We start from the raw sequence: 24,955 nt of genomic DNA on the forward strand, positions 1-24,955 counted from the left end.
CTCTCCTCATCATGTCTCAATACCACAGTTAAAGCATTTCAAGTTGTGAACAATTTTAGTTATAATGAAGCAGTTCTATAATTAATGAACATGTATCACAAGAAATCAGGCTAACTTCTTCTGCGTCATCTTTGGAAACACTGTATTTTCCACCACATCTGCAACTCAGATAAAAAGAGTGATCATCTGCAAAAGAAAACAAAATAATGTTTCAAAGACTTGTAAGTAACTATCTCACTAATACCCTTAAAAGGTGCAGAGTTTATTCCATAGAAATTGTAAAACAAAACAAAGAAGCTCAGTAAAGATAAAATGTATTTAAAGGAGAACTAGATTTCTTGAAAAGGGCAATGTTTATAAAAATTACCTACCAAAGAATCTTTCTCTGTAGAGGAGAGGGATTGAAGCTATGAATTAAAAGTCCAAGGATTTTGGGAGGAGAGGGCATGCTCAGAAGCAACCCACGAAACTTAGTTGAAGTTTTCTGTTTTCTTAAAATTCATATAAATTTTACATTTTTTTCAACAATGTATTTGTCTAAAATATTACAGTGAAGGAAAAAGAAAAACAGCCCTACCTGTCTCACTGTTAGGGAAGATGATGCTTTTGCCTGAAGTCTATCCTTTAGAGAAAACCAGACTATTTATCAAGTGCAACATCTGGACACTTCTAGTGTCACACTATTTCAAGAATCTTAAGTCTATAAACACAACACCATGGTTTTTGGTTGTTTTTTTTTTAATCCTGTGGGGTATGTGTGTGTTTCTGTTTGTTTGATTTTTACAAATGACACATGAACCAACAAAATGCTGAAGTGAGATGCCCAAAGGAGGCAATACAGTGCAATACTTAGGCTCCTAATCGTGGAAATTTTAAGTGTGTCATTTTCCTGGGAAGTTGAAATGCTTGTGCCCTTTGACTTAAAAGAATCTCTGATCCATTGGTCATTCCATTTTACTGTCTCTGAGAAGTAACTGTCAAAGGAAAATAACTTATCAATGACATTATTTTACCACCATCATAATTGATTATTAGAAAATAAGTCTCAAAGGACTCATGATTTCATACTATCAAATATCTTCATTCAATTATCAAATTTGATTACATAGATCATATCATATGTAGTTTAAAAAAGCAAAATTCAACTGCCTTGTACCTGCTCTCTTACAAGTTCAGCCTTGGAAAAACTGGCAATTAAATAAGCTAACTTTATGTGTTTTCTTTTTTAATCAGTAAGGAAAATGAATTCATTCACCTAATCCAGCTTTTTTTTCTTTACCACAATGCCTTTGTTCTCCATACAGAAAAATAATTTAATCCTGAATTCAAAATGCAGACATCTTCCCTAAGCCAACATCTACGTACTAGAGCATATTCTGAAAGTGAATTTTTAAATTATTAAATTGTCTAAAAATGTACGTATTCTAACCATTGATTTTCCTAAGCTAAATCTCCCCCTACCCCCTTGTTTTTTTACCACCTCAGTGAACACTGGAAAACAATTTGAGTTGACATGTTCTTGGTAAATGACACAGAGGACACCATGGGCTACTGTGGAGTTTTGTCATAGATGACTCCAAATAATGCTCACTAAAAATTCACATCTTGTAAAAGTTCTGCTTATATTATTATTATTATACCATCAAGCTTTTAACCAGGTGATAACTTTCACAGAAACCATCATTTTAAATACTCTGAATGAAGGCCAACAAAATGACCAAGCCGTATAACGACTAAGGGTGAAGATTAGCTTCAATATCTGCACAACTCACATACGCCTTTTAAGCATAATAAAAAGGATCATTTCATACTGCCCTTTGATCAGGCAACCAACAATTTGGCTGTGTCTATCCTATAGGATTTCATGAACTTTTCTCCTGTTTCAGATCTTCACTTTCCATAGCTATTCTGAAAATGATCCTAAAGGGGATCTTTAAACAAATTTTTCCTTTCCTAGTTGATCACACTTTTTATTTAATTTCATCTCCCAAAATTTCTCTTTTTAATTGGGAAAAAAAAATAAAAACTTCCATGATTTGTTTTTAAATATTCCTACAAGAATAATGGTTTCATGTAGTTCTTGCTCGGTATTTTCTCTCATTAAGATTAGAATTATTTCCATCTTTAGTTATAAAAACCTAAGCGTCTAAGTGCATCCTATACTTTTAAGATTAACTGTATCTGCTTATTACTAATTCATTGGCTATGGGTTGGATTCTTCTATATCTTCTTTACTGTCAAGTTTACTTTAGGGAGTTCCAGGGGCAATAACACATTGATGATAACGCTTGATGATTTTTTGTTGTACATTTCCTTCTATATGTTAGCATTTTCACTTGTATCAGAAAGTCCATGTATTTATTGACCAGACAGATGCTTAAGCCACTAATCCATATTATGTTTCTTCCTTTTCTTTTTAAAAGTTTATATGTGTGTGTATATATATATACACACACACATATATATATATAAAATTTTTTGTACAGATGTGGTCTTGCTATTTTTTTGCTTTGTTTTGTTTTTATTTTTTATTTTTTATTTTTCCTACTCTCACAATCTGTTCTCAGAGTCTTCCTATGTTGCCCAGGCTGGTCTCAAACTCCTGACCTCTGTGATTCTCCAAACTCAGACTCCCAAAGTGCTGGGATTCCAGGCTCCCAGCCCGTATTCTCATGTTAAATTAAGATCTTAACATTATATTGTTACATATTTAAAAGGGAAAAAAAATTATACAAACCATTTTTCAGTATTTTCACATTATCATATAAAATATATTGCCCATATCAACTATAGCAAGAACTAATTTAATAAGACATTAAACACATACAAACATACATATACATACCAATTGATAAGGAGACAAACTATATTTTCAAAACATATTTAGTCTCCTTGAAGTTTGTGTATTTGGCAAAAAATAAAAAGTATATGTGTATATATACATATGTGCATATATATTTTTTTAGTTAGGCAAGTCTCCCTGATAAATGACATGTTCTAGAGTGTCCCTTCCACAAACTAGCAGTGAAAAGTCTGTGTCACTAGTGTATTGTTTTCACAGTATTTCTTCCTGTTTACTCTAATGAGGCTGTCACCATCACTAGGAGCCCCAGTTATACAAAACCTCAACTTTACCAATTATTCACTGAATTTCTACTCTAGGATTTCACTTGAGGGGTTGGGGGCAGAATGGTCCCAGAGGCAAAGACGTGATTCCCTTTCTAAGTTAATATGGCTTTTGACCCACGTCTTAGGGGCACTAAGTTAAGAACTTGCCATTTAAAAAGTAAATTTGGTTTCAGATGGCTCTGTTTTTATCTTCTACCTATCCACACTCATGAGTAGATTTTTATAAACCTTGAGGGAATTTGTACTTCATGCTGCACAATAAGGTTAAAGGGTTAAGAGTATCTAAAGATTCTAGGAAATAGTAAGATTTTCTTCATTTACCTAGAGAAACAAGTAAGTATGGCACTCATGGCTTCCGTTGAGCAAAGGGTGTTTCCCAATTTAATGATGTCTAACCAGAACAATTCAAGGAACCATCAGAAGAATGGGGAAACTACATTGGATTTAAGTTCTAAAATTTTAGTAACAGAAAAGCAAAAAAGACATGACTTCATGTTGCATCAAGGGAAATGGCAGACATTCTTTTCTTCCTACAAGACAACCAGTATGTGAGAGTTAAAAAAAAAAAAAAAAAAAAAAAAAGCCTCTTAAAAGCCCTGCCCTGACAGTTTATGATTATATATAAAGGGAAAATAAAAATTCTAAGAGGAATTCATCTTGTCAACATTAAAAGGAATGAAAAAAAAACTATCTTGTTTGACATTATTTACCATATTACAATACTACATAGACAGTAATGCAAAAACTAAAGTAAAAAACACAACAAAAAACTCTTATGAAACTTTATGTTCCTAACATCTAATTAGAATATAAAAATAACTGGAAATGAGTCACATAGGAGGATATCAGTCAATAAATAAAGTTTAGAATTAAACAGAAATACTCCAAACAGAAATACCACATATATATAGAAAGCCACACTATTATTTCTTTTTAAGATTTCCAAATGTCCAATGAGTTTTTTTTTTCTTATAGAAAATTCCTAATTTTTTTAATGTTGTCAAAAGAAAAAAAAAAATTCCAACCTTCATTCCAAGACATTTCTTCAAGATATACTTGAGCATCTACTGGTCCTATATTTCTTAGATCATCTTCTGTAAAATATAAAACATGACATTTATTGTAAAGCATGATACTTTAGTTGTAACCTTGAAGAATGCTAAAAAGGCAACGCCAGCCTGGTCACTACAATTCTAACTTACCTATCACTTAAAAATTTAGCCTAGTACTTTTGACAGTAGTGTTAAAGTAACCTGACTTTAGCTGACTGAAAAATCTAGAACATACCATTTCTTACACATTTTAAGTCAAAATCAATCCCATTTTTCACAACCATGCAACATGGAAAAGCATGAAGTTAATTCTGGTGATTCTTTGCAATCAACTAGTGACTTCTATTTTGTAAGCAGCAGGGAAATGTATTTTGTTTGTTTGGCTTTTGTCAGATAAACTAGCTAAGAAAGCAGTGTGGAGTTGGATAAAAATAACTATCTGAACCTTAGTTGTAATATTTTACTAACTTTCTAACATTAGGTGTATCGGTTAGTTCATCTCTAAAACAGCAGTTATGTCTTCTTTTCTGCTTCAGGAGGTTTGATGTTGACTGAATTGTGTCCCCCTCAAATTAATATGTTGAAGCCTTAACCCATAATTTGACTGTTCTTAGACATAGAGCTTTTAGGAGGTAATTAAGGTTAAATGGAGTCATAAAAGTGGGGTTCTAATCCAGTAGGACTGGTGGCCTTAAAGGGAAGGGATTAGAGAGCGATCTCTTTCCACATGCACCCACACATACAGGAAGGAGCATATGAAGGCACAGCAAGAAGGAGGCTGTCTGCAAGCCAGGAAAACAGCCCTCATCAGAAACCGAGTCAACCAGCACCTCGATCTTGGACTTGCTAGCCTCCAGAACTGTGAGAAATACATTTTGTTTATGCCACCCAGTCTATGGTACTTTGTTATGGCAGCTGAGGCAGACTAATAGAAAGGTGTTCTCCATGTCAAATGAGATCAGACTAAAAGTGCTTTAAAAAATACTGCTGTATCCAAATGTAAAAGGCTATTAATCATTTTACATTTGATTGTTTGCAAGAGATTAACTTAAAGGAATATTTATTTCAATATTTCAGTAACCCCACAACACAAATGTATTGTGTTGATGTTCTATTGCTGTTTCCTGGTCCAAAGTTTTTGTTGCAGACTGAAGGTCCGAGGAAGCCTGGAATTCCACCTACAGTTTGTAACAGGAGCATCTACTCTCTTGCTTAAAACAAGTGTACTTTGGGTCAAAAATGGCAGCCAAAGATGGGAAGCATTTGTCTTTGTTTTAAAAGGCATGTTATATTTCCTGTATGCTTGTATTGTTCTTCTAGAAGTAAATAATTTAAAAAAAGAAGAAAAAAGTAAAACAAAACAAAAAACCCTACTAAAATCCACTCCCCACCCCAATAAAATTTTCTTTAGCTGTCTCACTAGTCTCTTGTTCACTTGCTGAAAATGCTTCCCTTTGTTCTGTGATGTGAATGCCCTCAATTTAATTATATTTAGTAACTGCCTGTTCAAAATTGATTAGTGAGTTACATAATTTTAAAATAGATAAAAAGGTTATACAATATTGTGAACTCACCATGGTTTTCTATTAAAGTATGTCAGGTATTATACCACTTCATATTTACTGGGTACCAGTAGTCTATTAGACTGTCCCTAAAATCCAAAGATAAGGATTCTGCCTAGTGGTCAGAGATAGTTCCTCCATCTCTGTATGTCTACTGAATAGCTTATGCAGAATCTATCTGTATGCTAAGTAATTTCTGAACAAAACAATTTAATTCCACACTCTATGTAAAGTACAGTAGGCTATATGCTATTCAGATATTCCTAATTTAAAAAAATTCTATCTAAAATTCTCATGAGTGGGGACAAAAATCTTAATCACATTTTAATTTCTTACTCAGAAGGACCAGGGTTGTTTGCTAGAATTGGGAGATTAAACAGTTTCAGATTTGAGGAATGGGGGTAATAACTGGCACTTAACAAATCCTATTTAGGGGAAAAACAGGTATACATTTCTAACGAAGCCACCTGTATTCCAGGGTATCTTATAGACATTTTAAGAAATTTTGAAATCAATCAAAGCAAATCAGACAAGACAGAAATAATGACAAGATGAATCAGCTTTCTTAATCTAACCTATCTTGAACCCCTGTAGTATATTAATTGTACAAAAAGACAACCCATTCATATATATTCCATGATGCCATTTTTTATTTAAAAATAATAAATTAGAAATGACTTGCAAATATAACTGCCAATCTACTGGGAAGCTATTGTTCTTCACACATAGTTACTATTTCATGTGCAACCGTTTCTATTATTCTACCTACTCAAAAAAGTGGCCTTTTCAGTTTTATTACTATGTTTTCTTCATCTCTATGCATAGGAACTTTAGGGTAGCTACCTATTTCTTGGTTGAAAAGTTAGCTTAGACCATATCTCATGGTAAATACGAAAAGAGAATACACAAAAATGGTTAGTACCTTGCCCAAGAGTATATTAAAACATTTTCATATTCTGTGGCTGTTTAAACATCTGTATGTTGACCTGATTATTCAGTACCATGGGCACAAACAGCCTAGGTTCCTGTAGGGATTCTGGTTTTAAAAAACCAGTATCTGACAAAAAATATAACACACTGTATGATTACCCGTTACACAAAATGTAACTGGCAAAACTACCCTATGATGGTGGGGGAAATGAGGAGTTAGTGGTAACTGGAAGAAGTCATAAGAGGCTTTCTGGGTCAGACACTGTGGCTCACGCCTGTAATCCCAGCACTTTGGGAGGCCGAGGCAGGTGGATCACCTGAGGTCAGGAGTTTGAGACCAGCCTGACCAATATGGTGAAACCCCATCTCTACTAAAAATACAAAAATTAGCCAGGCATGGTGGTGTGCGCCTGTAGTCCTAGCTACTAGGGAGGCTGAGACGGGAGAAATGCTTGAACCCAGGAGGCAGAGGTTGCAGTGAGCCGAGATCGCACAATTGCACTCCAGCCTGGGTGACACAGTGAGACTCCATCTCAAAAAACAAACAAAAAAACAAAACCAGAGGCTTTCTGGTTAAATGGGTGTGTTCACTGTGAAATCCATCAAGCTATACACTTAGATTTATGCACTTCTCTGTAAGGATTAAATTTTTAAAAGTTTTAAAGGTAGTATGTTGAGACTCTAAGTGGCTACATTTTTAAATAGAAATAAGAAAAGGAGAAAGAAGAAACTCAAGAAGGTGTATATTCTTTGAAAGGATGGTAATCTAACAATTTCTGAAAAAGGCGAGGGGTGATTAACTCAGGAGAAAATTGGATCCCTGGAGAACTGTATAATGAGCAGACGTGGCACACACGAGTAAAAGGTGAATCTAAATGTGGGCGGTGGGGGGTGACCAAGATCCTTTGTTGAGAGGCAGGTGTCCAGGGATGGGGCAACAGCAAATTCCCTCTCCTCAAACCCCACTACAATTACAAAGAAGGAGCACAAACAAATCAATGTTTTTTTTCTTTTTAAACAATGATCTCTGCTTGTCCACCATTGTGGTTATAATTAAAAAACTTAATTCTTCCCCATCCTCTAAAGTAACTTACAGGAACCCTGTAATTAGCTTTAATAATTGTCTACTAATCAGGCATGGCATTTTCAAAACAGATAAGTTAGTTTTCTTTTGTAGTATTACATAAATATTTTTCTCTTGTAATAAAACATTTTAATAGGTATCTAGAAAGGTAAATCCTATCTCCTAAAGTTCCCCTGTTAACATGACACTACTAAAAGGCTTGAGAAAACATAAACTGATTTAGAGAGTGATTTAATTAAATGAACAGATCCAAGATATTAAATTTGGAATTTTTGATATAGAATGGTAGTAAGCATTTTGAAACAAAATACAGCCATTTGGAAATAAAAAGCATTGTCTAGCATGTGGTATACTCTTATAGTGAGTCCAATGATACTAAATGATTGCTGATTCTTTTGAAGTAAATGGGTTCAACTTTTTCTAAGGTATCTAGGAACATTAAGGTCTGTTCATACCCTGTGCTGTGCTCACAAGCTTAGCCAAATATGGAAACAAGAAAAACTTCCAAATCTATTTACATACAGAAGTCAGTACATTATAAAGAGAGGTTCTTGAGAAATCTAATGTTAAAATCAAATAATGTATGTGCTTACTTGAAAAAGAATCTTTCAACCTTTAGAAGTATAGGCCCTTCTGACCTTGTGTTCCATTGGATTTGTCTGACAACAAGAGGTGAAAGAATTCTGTGGCTCCATTGTCTCAACAGTGGGATCTAAGAAAACACTGGCAGGACTCATCAGAGAGGTTTATGAGCCTGCAATTCAAAGAGATTAAAAGGGAAATCTACGGCGATTCTTTCACACTGAAGAATAACATTAAATAACTATTAGCAGCTTGGTTCAGTAAAGCTTACTAGAGCTCTCGCTGGGTCATTCACAACTTTCTAAAAGAGGAAAGGTTTTTTTTCAGCTCCATTTGGGAATCAATAAATATTTCTTACTTCTTACAAGACAATGGAATTCCTGTCTTTTTAAGCTTCCTTCTAATGATAGTAAAATTTCTAAAACAACTCTTTGTTTCATGCCTAAATAATTACATATCCTAATCCCAGGAAACCTCTTCTATCTGTAGTTACAATTTTAAAAATAAAGTAAAAAAAATAAATAAATAACAGCAACAAAAAACTACAGGGGAGAGAAATTTAACTTTATTCATTATGACAGAGATATTTCAAAGTCTTATTCAACCCCATACTGGCCAAAAGATCAAGTCCACCTGCAGCTCTGTCCATATTATTCATGTGTGGCAGTGCCACATTATTCACATGATCACCACATCCCCACAATGCTCTCATTTAGCAATTAGTCCACTGTGTTTATTTTTATGCCATTTCAAGTGTTTAAAGTTTATTTCACACTTAAAGACATTGGTGTATAAGTTAAAAATAAATAGCAGTTTTTCCTTTAGGTCTAATTGAGTATCTTGCTGTCTTAAAACCAAGTAATTTAATTTTAAACCATCACCTCATTCTTAAAGAACACTTCACTATACATAATTAAATTTTTTATGTAGGAAGTAACTTGAACATAATCAGTTTCCCTGTCTTTAACATGTCTCTGCTCTTGAAAAATTCTCTACCTTGATAAGAGATTGAGAAACAGGCAACATTTAATTTGAAGCCTGTTCTTTAAGTCATAAACCCTATAATCCTTTCCAAGATGAATCTGAAGAGTCATTATTACAAGGCTTTCCACACTGAAGAAAAACTACAAACTTGGAACCTGATTATGAACTTGAATAACTGTGGAGATTTTATAAACTGTAGGTAAACCCAGTGTTCACTGAAGGTACCAAATGAAGCCTAGAAACTGATTTCCTTCTGCTTCACTAGAAAACACGTAAAAGAGCAGCAGCAGGCGTGGTCTCTTGTTCTGACCCTCAAATATCACTCGTACATGACTATCTGGAACTACAAATAGTAGATTGTACACAACTCATACAAAATAGTGACTGAGAAAAAATGGCTTTGAATTCCCCTCGATCAACTACTTTATGTGACCTTAGTCAAATTACTAAACCTGAAAAACAGATATTCTCTGAAAAACGGATATTAATATCTTCCTCACAAGGTTGTTAAACAATGTTTAAAAGAACTACCACAGTTCTATTGCTTAATAAAAATGACAGTTATTTTTAAACTACTGTTATCTCTCAGTGTTTGTGTTGAACTATCTATACCAGACCATAAGAAAATGACTAAAAACCAATCCATTATTAGCAGGACAAAAATACCTCAAGTACCACAGTGTAGGAAAGCAACTCTTGACTTTGGATTTGTAAGTGTTGAAGTCTGATGTACTTTGCTATTGTATGACTCATTTTTATCAAAGTCACAGCCTATATAATTATTCAGCCCTTCCAAAATATCAAACATAGAACCAAATGATAGGAACCAGATGAAAAAAAGTTCAAAATAATTCTGTGGTTTTAGTTCAGAGGGCACAAATGATGATGGATTAGAGTATCAGAAGGCTCTGGTGAGTGGTAGGGAGTTGGGGGTAGGGGAGATGGAAGGACCCAAGTTGAACCTTGAACAAAGAATAAGAATCAGAACAGGAGGGTGGTTCTGATTAATAACAAACAGTATAAACAGATGTGTGTCTGGGAGCCCCTAAATGGACCAGGGGACAAAATTCACATTAGGTTTGAAATAGGTAATAAGTCGGAAAAAATAGCAGGGACAAGCTTAAAAGCTTCTGTCCCATTTAAATTCCAAGTGAATGGGTAGGTGTTATTTTGGGAGGGTGCAGAGTTATAAATGTTCTTAAATAGAGGTGTGAGAATAAAGAAAGCTGCTAGATCAATCAAAATGTAAAGTACTGTGGGAGAAGGCAGTAATAGAGAATGGAAGGCCAATTAGCGGATATGGAAATAATCTGGGTATGTTTTATAATCTGGGGATGGACTACTGTGGTAGCTGTGAGAATAAAAGCTCACACAGGGGAAACAACATTAAAAAAGAACAAATGTCAACTGGCATTTCTGATTCATTGACTGTAACCAGAGCAAAGTAGAAGTAAACAGAGTGTAATATGAAACCAAGGTTGAGGAAAAAATAAGAAAGGTGACTCAGTCAGTCTTGATTTTGGACCCACTGATTTCAATTGGGTCAAGTAACCAAGTAAGTTGAGAGAGAGGTTAAAGTTGCAAACAAAACTTCCTAAAATTTTAGACTTCTCCATTATTAAATCAGAACTCTCAAGTCTGTTCAAGTGTCCCAGAATTATAACTATAATCTTGCCCATAGGTTTCTATAGCATTATTTGAAAGTAGCCAAACTTTTACTCAAAACCAATGAAAAATGATCCTAAAATACATTTTCATTGCACAAACAGTTATTTGCATTCAAGTAAAAGTAGCAAGTAGTGTGAGTAGTCATCTTGCAACAAGTAAGTTGGGGCGAGGGAACCTGCACAGAAAGTTTTATCTATACTGTCTTCTCCCACTCAAGATAAAGCCAGTCCCCAACTGTCGAGATGGATTTTCTGCATCATTTCACATACTTATTTTTCTCAGAAACGGTCACCAAAAAAACATACCCCCTGATGCTTATCTTCCACGTTTTACCTGAAGCAAATTTTTACAACCAATTTTGAAATTCCTAAAATCAAATGGAAATATTATGACCATAAATGGACCCTAATCTCACTAATTCAAGTATTTTGTAAGGGTCAGCTCTAGGACACAATTTCACAAATATCCACTGGCCTTAAGTTATTATTCCTAACAGTTAACCAAAATTTATATTATCTACATATTTCCCTCTTACGGAGTTTCTATAACATTAACATGCTTTTCAGGAAGGATTCTTATTTTGAGTTTAAGAAATTACATGTTGATTTATCTGACACATGTTGGTGGGGTTTTAAGGTATGTTCCTCATTTGTTTTAAGATTTGCTTATCTTCCATTCCATTTATTTGCTTATCTTTCCAAATATTTATCGTAATAAAGGGATGGAGTAAATTGTGTAATACAAACCAGAAATGACCTCTTGTATCTACCTAAGCAGAGCAGCTGATTAGCTTTGAGCAAAGGCACACTCACTTTACAATATCTGGCCCAATCCCCTCTGAGCCACGCTGTTTTGGGTATCCAATTATGTAGAGTGAAGGTTCCACCTTACCAAAATAATTCACTAACAGAGTACTAAGATATATCCTAATATAAAATAATGTATCAGCAAGGATTCCAAACACAATCTATTCTTTTAAACATTATTTAATCTGATTAACTGTATTTGAAGGTTTGCTACTCTTCAGATCACAGAGAAGTACTTAACTCATAAGCTGTGTCACTCTATAGAGCCACTAAGACATCAGGGATCTGTGACTTTCACATTACAAAGCTACTGAATCATGACAACCATTATTTTCCCATGATATAATTCTGATGTGTTTTTAATGTGCTTAATATATAAGGACCACTCCCCACAAGATTTACAAAGGCAACGAAATCTACTCAACAGGTATTATTCATGTGAACATTTTATAAATCCTGAAAGGGTTTTCCAAAGTGCTCATCTGGTTGAAATGCAAAGCCTAATCTTGAATAACTACATGCCTTTCTGCGGAACACTGGAAGCAGCCTTTGGAGGCATCCTCAGAAGCAATAAGGTAAATATGCCAACTAGAACTAATTGATTAAATTCACTAGTTAACATTACTTTCAAAATGTATAATCTCTGGGAACTAATTATTACTCATCTTTTTCTTAAATTTACTTTTCTTCAGCCTGGCCAACATTACCCTAAAATGTCAACTAAGCATATAGAAGTAGGAATGAGGGAGAAAAAAACATACGTGCAATACTTTAGGTTATCTGCCCTGGAGTATTACTTCTCCTTTATTGGAAAGAACATATTTGATCATTTCTTTTGAGAAGCAAAGAAATACGGATGTCAAGTGTCCCTTTAAATTATCTTTTAGATAAATATGGCTGTGGGCGATATTGATGAGGCTTTCCTTAAGACAGAGCACCAACATGGAGCTGTGAAACATGAGAAAGCATTCAAGATCAGCTAATAAAGCATTTCCTACCTCCTTCTCAAGTATTACAGAGCTTAATTTTATTTTACACTGCAAGTTAATGGTGGGCAGGAAACAAACATATTTAAAGCACACCCTATGAAAAGAAAGGTTTACAATGAACTATCACCACACGTAAAAAGAGTTCTGTATAACAAAGCTATTTCCATGTCTCCAGGGGGTGACACAGAAAAAAAGAGTGCTTTGACCTGGTTATAACAAACTCTCTCTCTGGGTAACCTATCCTGGTCTTTAACAAATTATTACTCTCAAAGGTTTTGCTTCCAGCAAACCTAAATCATCACTGTTAGAGAAGTTCAAGTTCATTTCCTTTTTTTTGAGGAGTCATTTTACTGAAGCTGAGTCAAGAAGAAAAAATTAATAAGAGTATTCAAAAGAAGTAACAATATGAAAGTAGGTTTATTGCAAGAGTTTTGAAAAATAGCTCTGGTATGAAAGGCTTAAAAATAGCAATTATATTTGGATACTCTTCTTACCTAAACAGTAAGTCAATCTCCATTTAAAATTGAAACAAAGTCATCTCAGTATCTGGAGCCTCTGGTAAAGGAGGAAATACTTAGTACTTAAATCTGAGGTACTAAAGTGTCACGAAAAGCTGTCCTTCTAGAACAGCTAAATTCAGTAATATGCTGCCTGAAAAACTTGCAGAGCAAACTGATATTTTATAAATTCCAAACTATTTATCTGAATCATGAATCAGGTCCAACTCTCACAGTATTTAGTTGGTCTAAACTTCATTGTGACCTCATCTATGACCTACAGGAGTACCCTGTGACACAGCAGGCCACAGGTGCTTCCATTAAGAGCTTAAAAGTAGGACTCAAAGCTCAAAAAAAATCCACAGTTCTAAGGACCTTTCGAAGACAATGAAAAAGTCATGAATATGGTGGTTATTTGTCTTCTGACATCTTTCAAACCTTCCTTCATGCAATTCTATGCTCACTTTTAACCTGGTTTCCTATTTCTTTCTGTTTCTGGCCTACCCCACCCTGTAGCTTCTTGAGAAAATATTTTTATGATTCGTGATCCCTCCCTACCTCTTTCTCTTTAGAAAGCAAGCTTCTAGTCGACTTCACTAATATGTTCTTAATAGTACATAGGCTGTGCAGTGGCAAAAATGTAGAGTGACATTGAAAGTATATACCCTATACTCTTTAGGGTACAATGTTGTGTGAATTATTCTTATCTCAAGCAAACTGGCATCCGATATACTGGAGACTAGTAAAGATGTGCAAAAACACATGAAAGAATCATCATCTCCAGTAGAGTGTAGTGGCTTTAGGAACATAGATTTCTAACACACAACACATTCATGTGCATTAGTTTCAATTCTTTCATAGAAATTATGTGAACCAAGGTTAAAAAGACACCTACGGGTAGAACTTATCAAATGAAGCCATTTCTACATTCTTTTGCAAGAAGTACAAACACACTTAAAAAATAAATACATTAGACAGATGTTCATTATGCACCCAGCAAAAGAACCCAATATTCAAGCCATTTTTGAAAATTAATCCAAATTATTTGCAAAGGTACACTCATCAGGTTCTTAATATTTAAGAAAAAATTAAGCTCATCAGTCTTTTAAAAAGTAGTACGGCCTTAGAGCTGATTAGTACTATAAATAAGTCACTCTTACAAACAAATACTCCAGTACATAAACAGTTCAAGTCTTTCCACACAAAAGTATCACACACAGCCTTTAAGAAACAATTTTTTTGGTAGAAATCCCTCTGAAAATAAATAGGGATGTCTTGCAAATGTCACTGGCTTCATCTTATAATGCTGTGTTTTAAAAATAAAGGCTTGCTTCTCAAATCAAATTTTGATAACCTTAGTGCTAACAAAGCCTCCAAATCATCTTGTGAGATCTGATGGTGTGCTACTGTAGGGCATGGGAGGGGATTCAATAAGCAACTACAGAGACAGTCAGCTTTTATCAACACATCCTAGTCAATGCTGAGCCTGATGTGCTATTGGAGAGAGCGATTGAGTGTTTTCCCCTCGGGCTGTAACTGATTATTGACTCCTCCCATTAGCATGTGGAGTGCATATTGAAGGTTCAAACACAAGGCTGAGGGACTCCTGTCCCTAGGCCAGTGCTGAAAGACAGCCTATCACTTTGTGTAACTGCAGTCCATGTGTGACAAACCTGACCTACATTTCTCTCTCTCTTTCTCACAACAGCTTGTCACTGTTTTAAGAAGCTATTTTCTAAAAAGCATAAAAGAAATGACTTTTAAAATTGCTAAGGTAATCTGCATTCCTAAAATATCATTTATACCAATCATAAGGAATAGTTTATCCTGAAGATAATCATGAAACTCAGCCTAAAATGAGCTCAAAGATAGCAGAGTGCTTTATTATGTCATCTTATATATAGTATCTTCATTTGGATTATCATTTATACTGTATAGTCTTCAAAGTACTATAATTAAAATAGTAATCCATACATATTTATTTTAATAAAAAGAAGTTTTTGTACACATAAAGCATATTAATTAGGAATGTGTAATTAAACAGTTTTCAAATGTAATAAAAAATAGCTTTCAAGGCTTCTCAAGAAGCCACATCCTAGTAGTTTTCTTAACTTCTCAATGGATACACAATAATCACTGCTAATAATAGGGCATAATTAAAAACAGTGATGGAGGGGAGGAATAAAGGCAACAACACTTGGAGCACATGCTGGAAAATGCTCCCCAGGAATGGCTGCAGAGCATGCTTCTAAGAGTTGCCGATGTGCTGTGGCTCCTCAACACAAGTACCTACCACACCGCTGCAAGTCATACTCTCTTTTTGTCTCTTCATTTCCTAGAATTTTCCACGCTTGATCAATTTCGATGAACTTCTGTACACATTCCTCCACTGTTCCTGCTGGTACATCTGTACTTTGTTTATCTGGATGATACTGCCAATCAAAAATAAGGGTGGGAGGGAGTGAGTAGAGAGAGCTGAGGGGGTTACATTTTAAAAAAATTGTAAATCTGAGCTTTAGTTAAGAAGGTAATGAGAAGATGAAAACTAAATGCCAAGGCAATGAGACAACAGTGTTGGACACAGGAGACAACTGCCAGGTTAATTAGACCACTGGAGTAGCTATAAATCCACCAGTGACATGATCTGTCACAACGTGCAAAGACAGCATTTTCTGGATAATTTGTTCATGGAATCCTTGGTCTCATGGACAATTTACCTAGAGAGGATGACTAACACAAATAGCAACAGGTATGCGCAGACGAGCAGGACATGAAACAGGAAGAGCACAAACTAGGCAGAGTATGAAGCTTTCCTTACACAATGTGCTTACCTATAGATAGCATTATACAATGGACCACTAGGTCTTTCTTATGAAATTATACAATCACAATTTTAAATAAAAATATATCTAATTATAAACATGACAACTTTCATCTTCTTCCTCAGCCCTGAAGATTATAAAGTTATAAATCCCCAAGCATACATTTTTATTAAAAACTCGTTATTCTAGGCCAGATTTGTAAGAAATAACTTTAAAGAACTCAAACACTTAGATGTAAATTAATTCATTAAAGAATCTTTCTTATGTGAATTTTCTAAAAAGTCTAAAAATTTTTTGTTTTCAATATGCAGTAATTTCTTTATACTACTAGGTCAAAAACAGGAAGCTTTATGCCAATTCATAAATTCTCAAATGCTGATGTACATGTAGCTCACTAAATAGTTATCCAGTAGGATCACTTATCACTTCTCCTATCTCCTTCCTTCCTTTTCTTCTATGTTCTCTGTGATTCTCCCTTTTTTTTTCATCTAACAGTTCTGGAAGGATCAATATGTCATTTGCTTTTCAGCAATCTCCCAACAAATGGGAAAAGATTATATAAATTTAGAGACATTTCAGTGAAACAATCTGGGGGTAACAATAGCACATATTCAGATATGTAAATTTTCTTACTTTCAAGTAAATAAGGAACTCCCAGCCTGTATGATGCTTACCAGGTTCTTCTGTGAAACCAAATATCAGAATAGCATTTGCTGTGCTAGAGAGGATCCTTAGTGGTGTGTAGAAAATGAATCTATCGTTAAAAGATAGTATTTATCCAATAATTACTTCGACAGTTTTATACTTTAATTTCAAAAAGTCAACTTAGGAATGTCCTTTTAATGCAGAATAGTTTTTTTTAAATGTCTTACTCTTTTTTCCAAGTTTTTACAATAAAACAGGCAAATAACCATATGTACATTTCATGACTCATCAGTGTGGTTGGTTCATATATTCCTCAATTAATGGTACAATAATTTCAGTTATTTCATTGACTGCCTTGCAGACATTATCAGGAGCACAAAAAAAAATTGCAAGTACCATGTCATTTATTATCTAAATTGCTAAGGCCAAAGTCACTCAGTAAGTTGTGTCAAGTACCATGAAGCAAAATGTCTTCAATTCTCAATCTAGAATTTGTAAAGTAGGTAAGTTTTAATTAAATCACAGACTATTTTAAAAATAGATTCATTTTCAGGATGAACTTCTCCACACTGCTGAAGATGCTCTCTAGCACAGCAAACGCTATTCTGGTATTTGGTTACACAGAACAACCTGGTAAACATTATACAGGCTGGGAGAAAGATTCTAGGGCAGACAACGAGGAATAGGCTTCCATTTTCCCTTTGGCAAACTACTTCTCTTCCTATTAAATCTATCAGTTATCAACATTTAGATATTTAAACTAATGTAAGTACTGAAGAAAAGGAAACTAAGGTTTTATTGTTTCATGTTCTTTGCCCGTGATTTATTAAATGATGCTCATAAAAGTTATTTCTGTACTGAGGTTTTGGCAATCTCTAAAGTTGGGATATTCAAGCAATATCCCTAAGCCAAAGTGGAGTTGGCTGCATTAAAGTTCTCTAGCTGACCCATTCCTCTAACACTACACAAAGGTTTGTCTAACAAGCTTAGTATAACTAAATGTTATTATATGTAACATATTCAAATAAGCCATGATACATTTATGATACATTTACATGGGAAAACTCTTAATTTCAGTATGTCACAAGCATTAAGGCCCTGGAGAACTTGTTCTAAATTTGTAGCTATAGAGTAGGAGTAAAGATCAACAGGTAGGTAATTTCTCATGGGCCAATAAAGGAAGTCTACTTGGTACAATGAATAGAAGAGGTTAGGCCTGATCATGTACAAGTCTAACCAAGAAAGCCCTATAAAACCAGGAATTAATTCCTGGATGCCCTAAACTAAAAAATACTACTAAATTTTATTATGAGTCACAAATCAGTTCCATGATAGTGAAAGTACAATTCAATCTCTTTCCCTAATCTGGTATTTTTCTGATTAGTAACTGAAACAAGGGGCTCACCATCTGGGGCTTTAAGTCTATTCAGATTCCATGACATTTATTTAATGGGTACACTCCATTAAAAAATTACAAATATAGCAAGAAAATAAGTATATAATTTGGGATGCTTTAAAGCCTTAGTCCAATGTGTTTTGACAGCAACTTTCAGAGCAAAGTGAAGGTCTAAGAAAAGGAATAACTGTCTGTGGTAGGCTGATAATGGCCCCCAAATATATCACGTCCCAATATCTGGTACCTGTAAATGTTACTTTATTTGGAAAAAGGAAGTTCACAGATATGATTACATTGTAGTTCATGAAATGGGAAGATTTTGCTGGATTATCTGGTTGGACCCTAAATGTATTCAAAGTGTTCTTAGAAGAAAGAGGCAGAGAGAGAGCTGACACACAGAAGAGAAGGTGATGTGAAGACAGTGCAGAGAGAGGTCTGAAATGCTGCCCTTGAAGACTGGAGTAAAGTGGCCACAAGCCAAGGAATGCCTGCAGCCTCCAGAAGCTGGAAAAGACAAGCAATGGATTCTCCATCAGATCCTCCAGAGGGAGTGCAGTGCTGCCAACACTTTGAACTCAGCCTGGTTATAATTATTTTGGACTTCTTCAGAACTATAAAAGAATAAATATTTGAAACCACCCAAGTTTCTGATAGTTTGCTTTTACAGCTATGAGAAATTAAAACCCAGTCCAAATATATCTATGATTTACAATTGGAATGCAAGACACTAGAATGTGTTAAATAGAAGTTTTAATTACAAGGGCTACTCATAAAATGGTGTCATTACACACATTCTTAAAAATATGAAATTTTTCTCCATTGCCAATGGGAAAACAAGCCCCTAATCCTAGGTTTAAAGGGTTTCTGATCTCAAAGTGTATGTTAATTTTGTTCCTACTATTTCTAAATCTGAGCTATCCTGTGGAAGGTAGACTCATTATGACCCTAAAAGACCACAGTCATTTTCCTTCTGTTGTCAAATCTTATTTCTTGCCCTTAACTTCTTTTACTCTCCACTAGCCAAAAACCTTCCTACTCTTGAGAGCCCAAACCTAGTCCCAATTCATTCATTCACTTATCAAATAAAAGACAGATGTAATCTAAAGCACTGTATATTCTAGGGGCTTACTATCTAATTAAGGAACCAGAAACAGCCATTAAAAAAAAAAAAAAAAGCATGGACTTCCTTATAGTCTCAAAAAATGCCAGCTGAATCAAACAGGGAGCTCTGAGGACAACAACATTCATCAATCAAGTAGAGAGAATCCTGATACCCCTTAATTAACAGAATAGGTCTGTTATAAATTTAATGTTGCAAAGTGAATTTATTTTAACTGACTTCCATGTTCTTTCAGTACTAAACTGAAATGCATTTTGCTGAAGTTGAAAAACTTAGTGTCTTGGAAGCAACAGACTCAAAATTAACAAATCAGCAAATCTTGCAACAAACAGAGAAGAAAATTTTAAGAAATTATCATTAATAACAGCACAAAAAATGCTTTGGAATAAGCCAAATAGAGTATATGTAAGACTTCTACACTGAGAAGCACAAAGCACCACTAAGAGAAATCAAACGCCTAAACAAATGGAAGAAGTAACATGTTCATGGATGGGAAGCTGCTTGTCCATTTTCCCTAAACTGATATATTAATGCAATCCCTATCAAAATTTCAGCAGTAATCAACACTGTAGTACTCGCATAAAGCATAAAGATAGCCGAGAAATAGACCATACATATATGGTCAATTGACTTTCAAAAAAGCTGCTAGAGCAACTCAATGAGGAAAGGAAAGTATGTAACGAATGGTTTCTAAACAACTGGATATCGGGGAAAAAAAATAACCTCAATCCCTCTTATTCCATAAACCAAAATTAATTCAGAATGAATTATACATGTAAAAGTAATCCATAAAGGCAACGCAAGGGAATATCTTTGCCACTTAGGGTAGGCAAAGAGTGCTTTGACAGAAAATAAAAAGCATAAACTGTGTAACACAAAATTGATAAACTGAACATCGAATTTTAAAACTTTCTGCTCATCAAAATACCACTAAGAAAATGAATAAACAAGCCATAGACTGGGAGAAAATATTGGCTGCATATGTTTCTAACAAAGGACTTGTATCAGAATACATGAATAAAAACCTATAAATAAATGATAAAAAGACAAAACTAATTAAAAACCAGATGAATAAAATTGAACAGATATTTTTTCAAAAAAAACTGATGAACAATGTGTACATGAACTTTTTTATTAGTTATTAGGAAATAACTTAAACTTTTTTATTAGTTATTAGGAAAATGCAAATTAAAATCACAATGAGATATTATTACATACCTAAAAGAATGGCTAAAATAAAAATGACTGCCTGGGTGTGGTGGCTCATGCCTGTAATCCCAGCACTTTGCGAGGCCAAGGCGGGCAGATCACCTGAGGTCAGGAATTTGAGACTAGCTTGGACAACGTGGTGAAACCCAGTCTTTACTAAAAATACAAAAATTAGCCAGGTGCGGTGGCACGCACCTGTAGTCCCGGCTACCCAGGAGGCAGAGGCACAAGAATTGCTTGAACAGGGGAGGTAGAGGTTGCAGTGAGTGGAAATTGTGCCACTGCACTCCAGCCTGAGGGACAGAGCAAGGCTCTGTCTCAAAAAAAAAAAAAAAGAAAGAAGAAAAAAGAAAAAAAAATACTGATAACACCAAGTGTTGATAAGATATGAAATAACCAGAATTCTCATATACTGCTGAGAGGAAACAATTTGGCAATTGCTTATAAAGTTACATATACATCTACTCTATGATCAATAAAAATGAAAATCAGAAATCTACAAAAAGATTCATAAAAGAATAGATTAACAGTCTTATTCGTAACAGTCTTATTAAAAAACTGGAACCATAAATGTCTATCAACTGCAGAATAGGTAAATACCTTTCATTAAATCCATAGAAAAGAAATATTACTCAACAATTAAAAAAGAACAAATCATGACACACTCAATAACATAAATGAAAATCTAGAATATCTGTTAAGTAAAAGAAGAAAGAATAAAAAGTACATACTGTATGATTACATGAACATGAAATCCCAATTTATGTACATTTAATCTGTGGTGATAGAAACCAGAAAGTCGGTTTCCAGGTAAGAATAGGTAGTGGAAATTAAGAAAGAGGGGCATGAGGGAACTTGCTGGAGGAACAGAAATGTTCTATATCTTATTTGGGGTGGTGTTTACATGATATCAAACTCACCAAACTTAACACTTAAGATCTGTGCATTTTTCGTTTTATGTTGACAATATCTCAACAGAAAAACATCTTCAGACATGTTTAAATTTTTTAAAAAGAATTTAGCAAATCTTTCTAAACCATAAAGGATAAATAAGGAATTTCTTCCAATATTAATAGAAAGATAAGTACAACAAAAAACACAGAAAATTAATGAAAAAATTAATATGAATTAGTGAAAAGCTTGAATTACACATTAGTTTATGGAAATTGTTTTATTACTTTCAAGCACATTTGCCAACTTTAATAACTTCAAAACATTTTAAAAGACTAAGCATTGCTGAGTAGAAACCCGAAGTGCATCCAAAATTAAAATACCATAAATATGTCACAATATTAAAAATACTGAGAGTGATAGTATCTGTGTGATTCTTCATTATGCATCTATTTCCAAAATTTCAGTAAACTGCTATTTTTTAAATTAATTAATTATTATTATTATACTTTAAGTTCTAGGGTACATGTGCATAACGTGCAGGTTTGTTACATATGTATACTTGTGCCATGTTGGTGTGCACTCTGAAATGACTTGACACCTATAACTGTATGATCTAAGTAATTTCCTCAAATTTGGGGGAAACTTTTCAATTACATAAACTTAAATTCTTTAAATTACCATATCATTCATTGAGAATAAGAAAAACTACCACAAAAGTAGATTAAGAAACTCTCTTGATACAAAAATAGGGGATCATACATGGTACTACAAAAGAAATACAGGAACTGATAAAATATTTCATCAGGATTGGTATGTGCTATCTGTTTTCTGACTATTTCAAGGATAAGTAACACTTTTAGTTATGAAATCTTAATTCTCATCAGCTGAGATTTTTTGGCAATGGCTGTCCAATATGAAATATTTTATTTTTATTTCAAACACTCTCTACATATTAAGTCTAAGTGCTTTCTAAATTACTAATTCTAGAGTGACTGTCACAATGTGTCACCTCAGTGCTACTCAAAATGTGGTCCTCAGAACTGCAGCATCAGCATCATCAGAGAGCTTGTTACAAATATCAATTCTTGGGCCTCACCTCAAATCTTCAGAGGGAGGATTCCAGAATCTGTGTTTCACCAAGCTCTCCAAGCAACTGTTACGCGTGCTAAAATTTGAGAAGCACACTGTTAGCCTTGACTGCTTAAACATGGAATTCATGGGCAAGTCAGAAGATAAGTGTTTTGCAAAAATGTTCCTGTGACAGACGCGTCCTTCCAAGTAAGTACACCAAAAAGAGGGGAAAAAAATCCATTAACCTAGAACACCACAATGAAAACTGCAACGTGTTTCAAGTCAAAAATTTTTTGATATTTGATACCTTCCATTCACTAATCATAAATGTCAACTTATTCATTCCATTGTTTGTACTAACACCATATGATGTCACAGATGAAGACACTGATGAAATCTGAACAATATGCCAGTGGTAGTTTAATCTGTTGACTTTTTTTTTTTTTTTTTTAAAGAGAGGGGCATAATTTGTATCAGGCTTCACCTTAACACTAATGATGATATCCACTGATAAGTTTACACAGAAACAAATGTTTTTCCACTAAGAAATGAAGCACGTAAAATTATGAAAATAGCATCATACAATGCAGTGTGAAAATTCTACCAACTTCTAAAAGGTTTTAGTGAAAATTTTTTTAATATATATATATTTTTTGAGATGGGATCTCTCTGTGTCATCTGGGCTGGAGTGTAATGGAGTGATCCTGGCTCACTGCAACCTCTGCCTCCCAGATTCAAGTGATCCTCCCACCTCAGCCTCCCGGGTAGCTGGCTAATTTTTGTATTTTTTGTAGAGATGAGGTTTCCATATTGCCCAGACTGGTCTCCAACTCTAGGACTCAAGTAATCCATCCACCTTGTGAAAATTACATATTCATTAGCTCCAAATGATATTTTCTGTTGGCTACACAACATATAAAGTTGAAATGAAATGATATTTCTTTACAGTAAACACATAAGAGTTTTATGGTAAACTGTCTACGTACATTAATCCTTTAGTACACACTTGTGATTGTGCTGTTTTGATATATAAAATATAAACTATATGTAAGAAGTAACAATAAACCATGAAAAGGACTCTGGGCAAATCTGATTACACAAAAATCCCCAAATAGGCTAATATTACTTGATGTATCAATGTGGCAATTGAGGTTTCCTCTACGTATTAATAGATGAGTTTTAGTACCATCAATAGGATGCTAGCTCTCTATCTCTAGCTTCAAACTTTCTTGAATTCTAGAACCAAAGTTTGAAATACTTTCTGGAAGCTTTCTTGTCAGCACAATAAGTTTAATATATTCGATATCCAATATATTATCCAGACACTAAAATTTGTTTCTCCTCTTGCTGAATTCCTTGCTGTTAAAAAATAACTCCGTTAAAAAATAACTCCATGCTCAATAAATGCTAAATGAATGGATGAGGGGAAAAATTTTCCTAATAATCCAGACTATCAATATTAGGGTAACCCCTCTTTCCCTCCTCCCATGAACTGCCAAATCTATAGATTCTACTTACATAATTTACTTTCTATTCTCAATATCAACCCTAGTTCAGACCATTAGCTCCTACCTAGTCCCCAGCAATCATCTTCTAACAGCTTTCCAATCCATCTTACCTGCTTCATAGTCACTCATCTTAACATAACTCTGACCACGTCATTCCCCAGCTCATAAATTTTAAATGGTCAACTAATGCATAATGAATTACAGTGAAACTCTTTATCCTTAAAAGTACTACAATAGAGAACCACAACCGACACAACAAAACAAGAGAATTTTGGACCAATATCCCTGATGAACATCAATGCAAAAATCCTCAATAAAATATGGGCAAACCGAATCCAGCAGCACATCAAAAAACTTATCCACCATGATCAAGTGGGCTTCATCCCTGGGATGCAAGGCTGGTTCAACATACGCAAATCAATAAATGTAATCCAGCATATAAACAGAACCAAAGACAAAAACCACATGATTATCTCAATATATGCAGAAAAGGCCTTTGACAAAATTCAACAGCCCTTCATGCTAAAAACTCTCAATAAATTCGGTATTGATGGAACGTATCTCAAAATAATAAGAGCTATTCATAACGAACCCACAGCCAATGTCACACTGAATGGGCAAAAACTGGAAGCATTCCCCTTAAAAACTGGCACAAGACAGGGATGCCCTCTCTAACCACTCCTATTCGACAAAGTGTTGGAAATTCTGGCCAGTGCAATCAGGCAAGAGAAAGAAACAAAGAGTATTCAATTAGGAAAAGAAGAAGTCAGATTGTCCCTGTTTGCAGATGACATAATTGTCTATTTAGAAAGCCCCATTGTGTCAGCCCAAAATCTCCTCAAGCTGATAAGCAACTTCAGCAAAGTCTCAGCGTACAAAATCAATGTGCAAAAATCACAAGCATTCTTATACACCAATAACAGATGAACAGACAGCCAAATCATGAATGAACTCCCATTCACAATAGCTTCAAAGAGAATAAAATACCTAAGAATCCAACTTACAAG

At 34.4% G+C, this 24,955-nt stretch overlaps 1 protein-coding gene across 3 annotated transcripts in view; it reads right to left on the bottom strand.

Moving 5' to 3' along the window:
* The window catches only part of DNAJC24 (DnaJ (Hsp40) homolog, subfamily C, member 24), a 60,178-nt gene that overhangs the window by 5,691 nt on the left and 29,532 nt on the right, over nt 1-24,955 (bottom strand). The window contains exons 3-5 of one of the 3 annotated variants that reach the window (XM_011965596.1): nt 15,577-15,715; nt 4,155-4,223; nt 56-186 (exon numbers count right to left, since the gene is read on the bottom strand). In XM_011965596.1, coding sequence (XP_011820986.1) covers nt 56-186; nt 4,155-4,223; nt 15,577-15,715 — 339 coding nt within the window. Of the gene's footprint in view, nt 1-55; nt 187-4,154; nt 4,224-15,576; nt 15,716-24,955 lie in introns of those variants that run through there. The other 2 variants (XM_011965597.1, XM_011965598.1) reach the window with 2 other exon arrangements.

This window comes from Mandrillus leucophaeus, unplaced genomic scaffold, assembly GCF_000951045.1.
Source record: "Mandrillus leucophaeus isolate KB7577 unplaced genomic scaffold, Mleu.le_1.0 Scaffold73, whole genome shotgun sequence".
Classification (NCBI taxonomy): Eukaryota; Metazoa; Chordata; class Mammalia; order Primates; family Cercopithecidae; genus Mandrillus; species Mandrillus leucophaeus.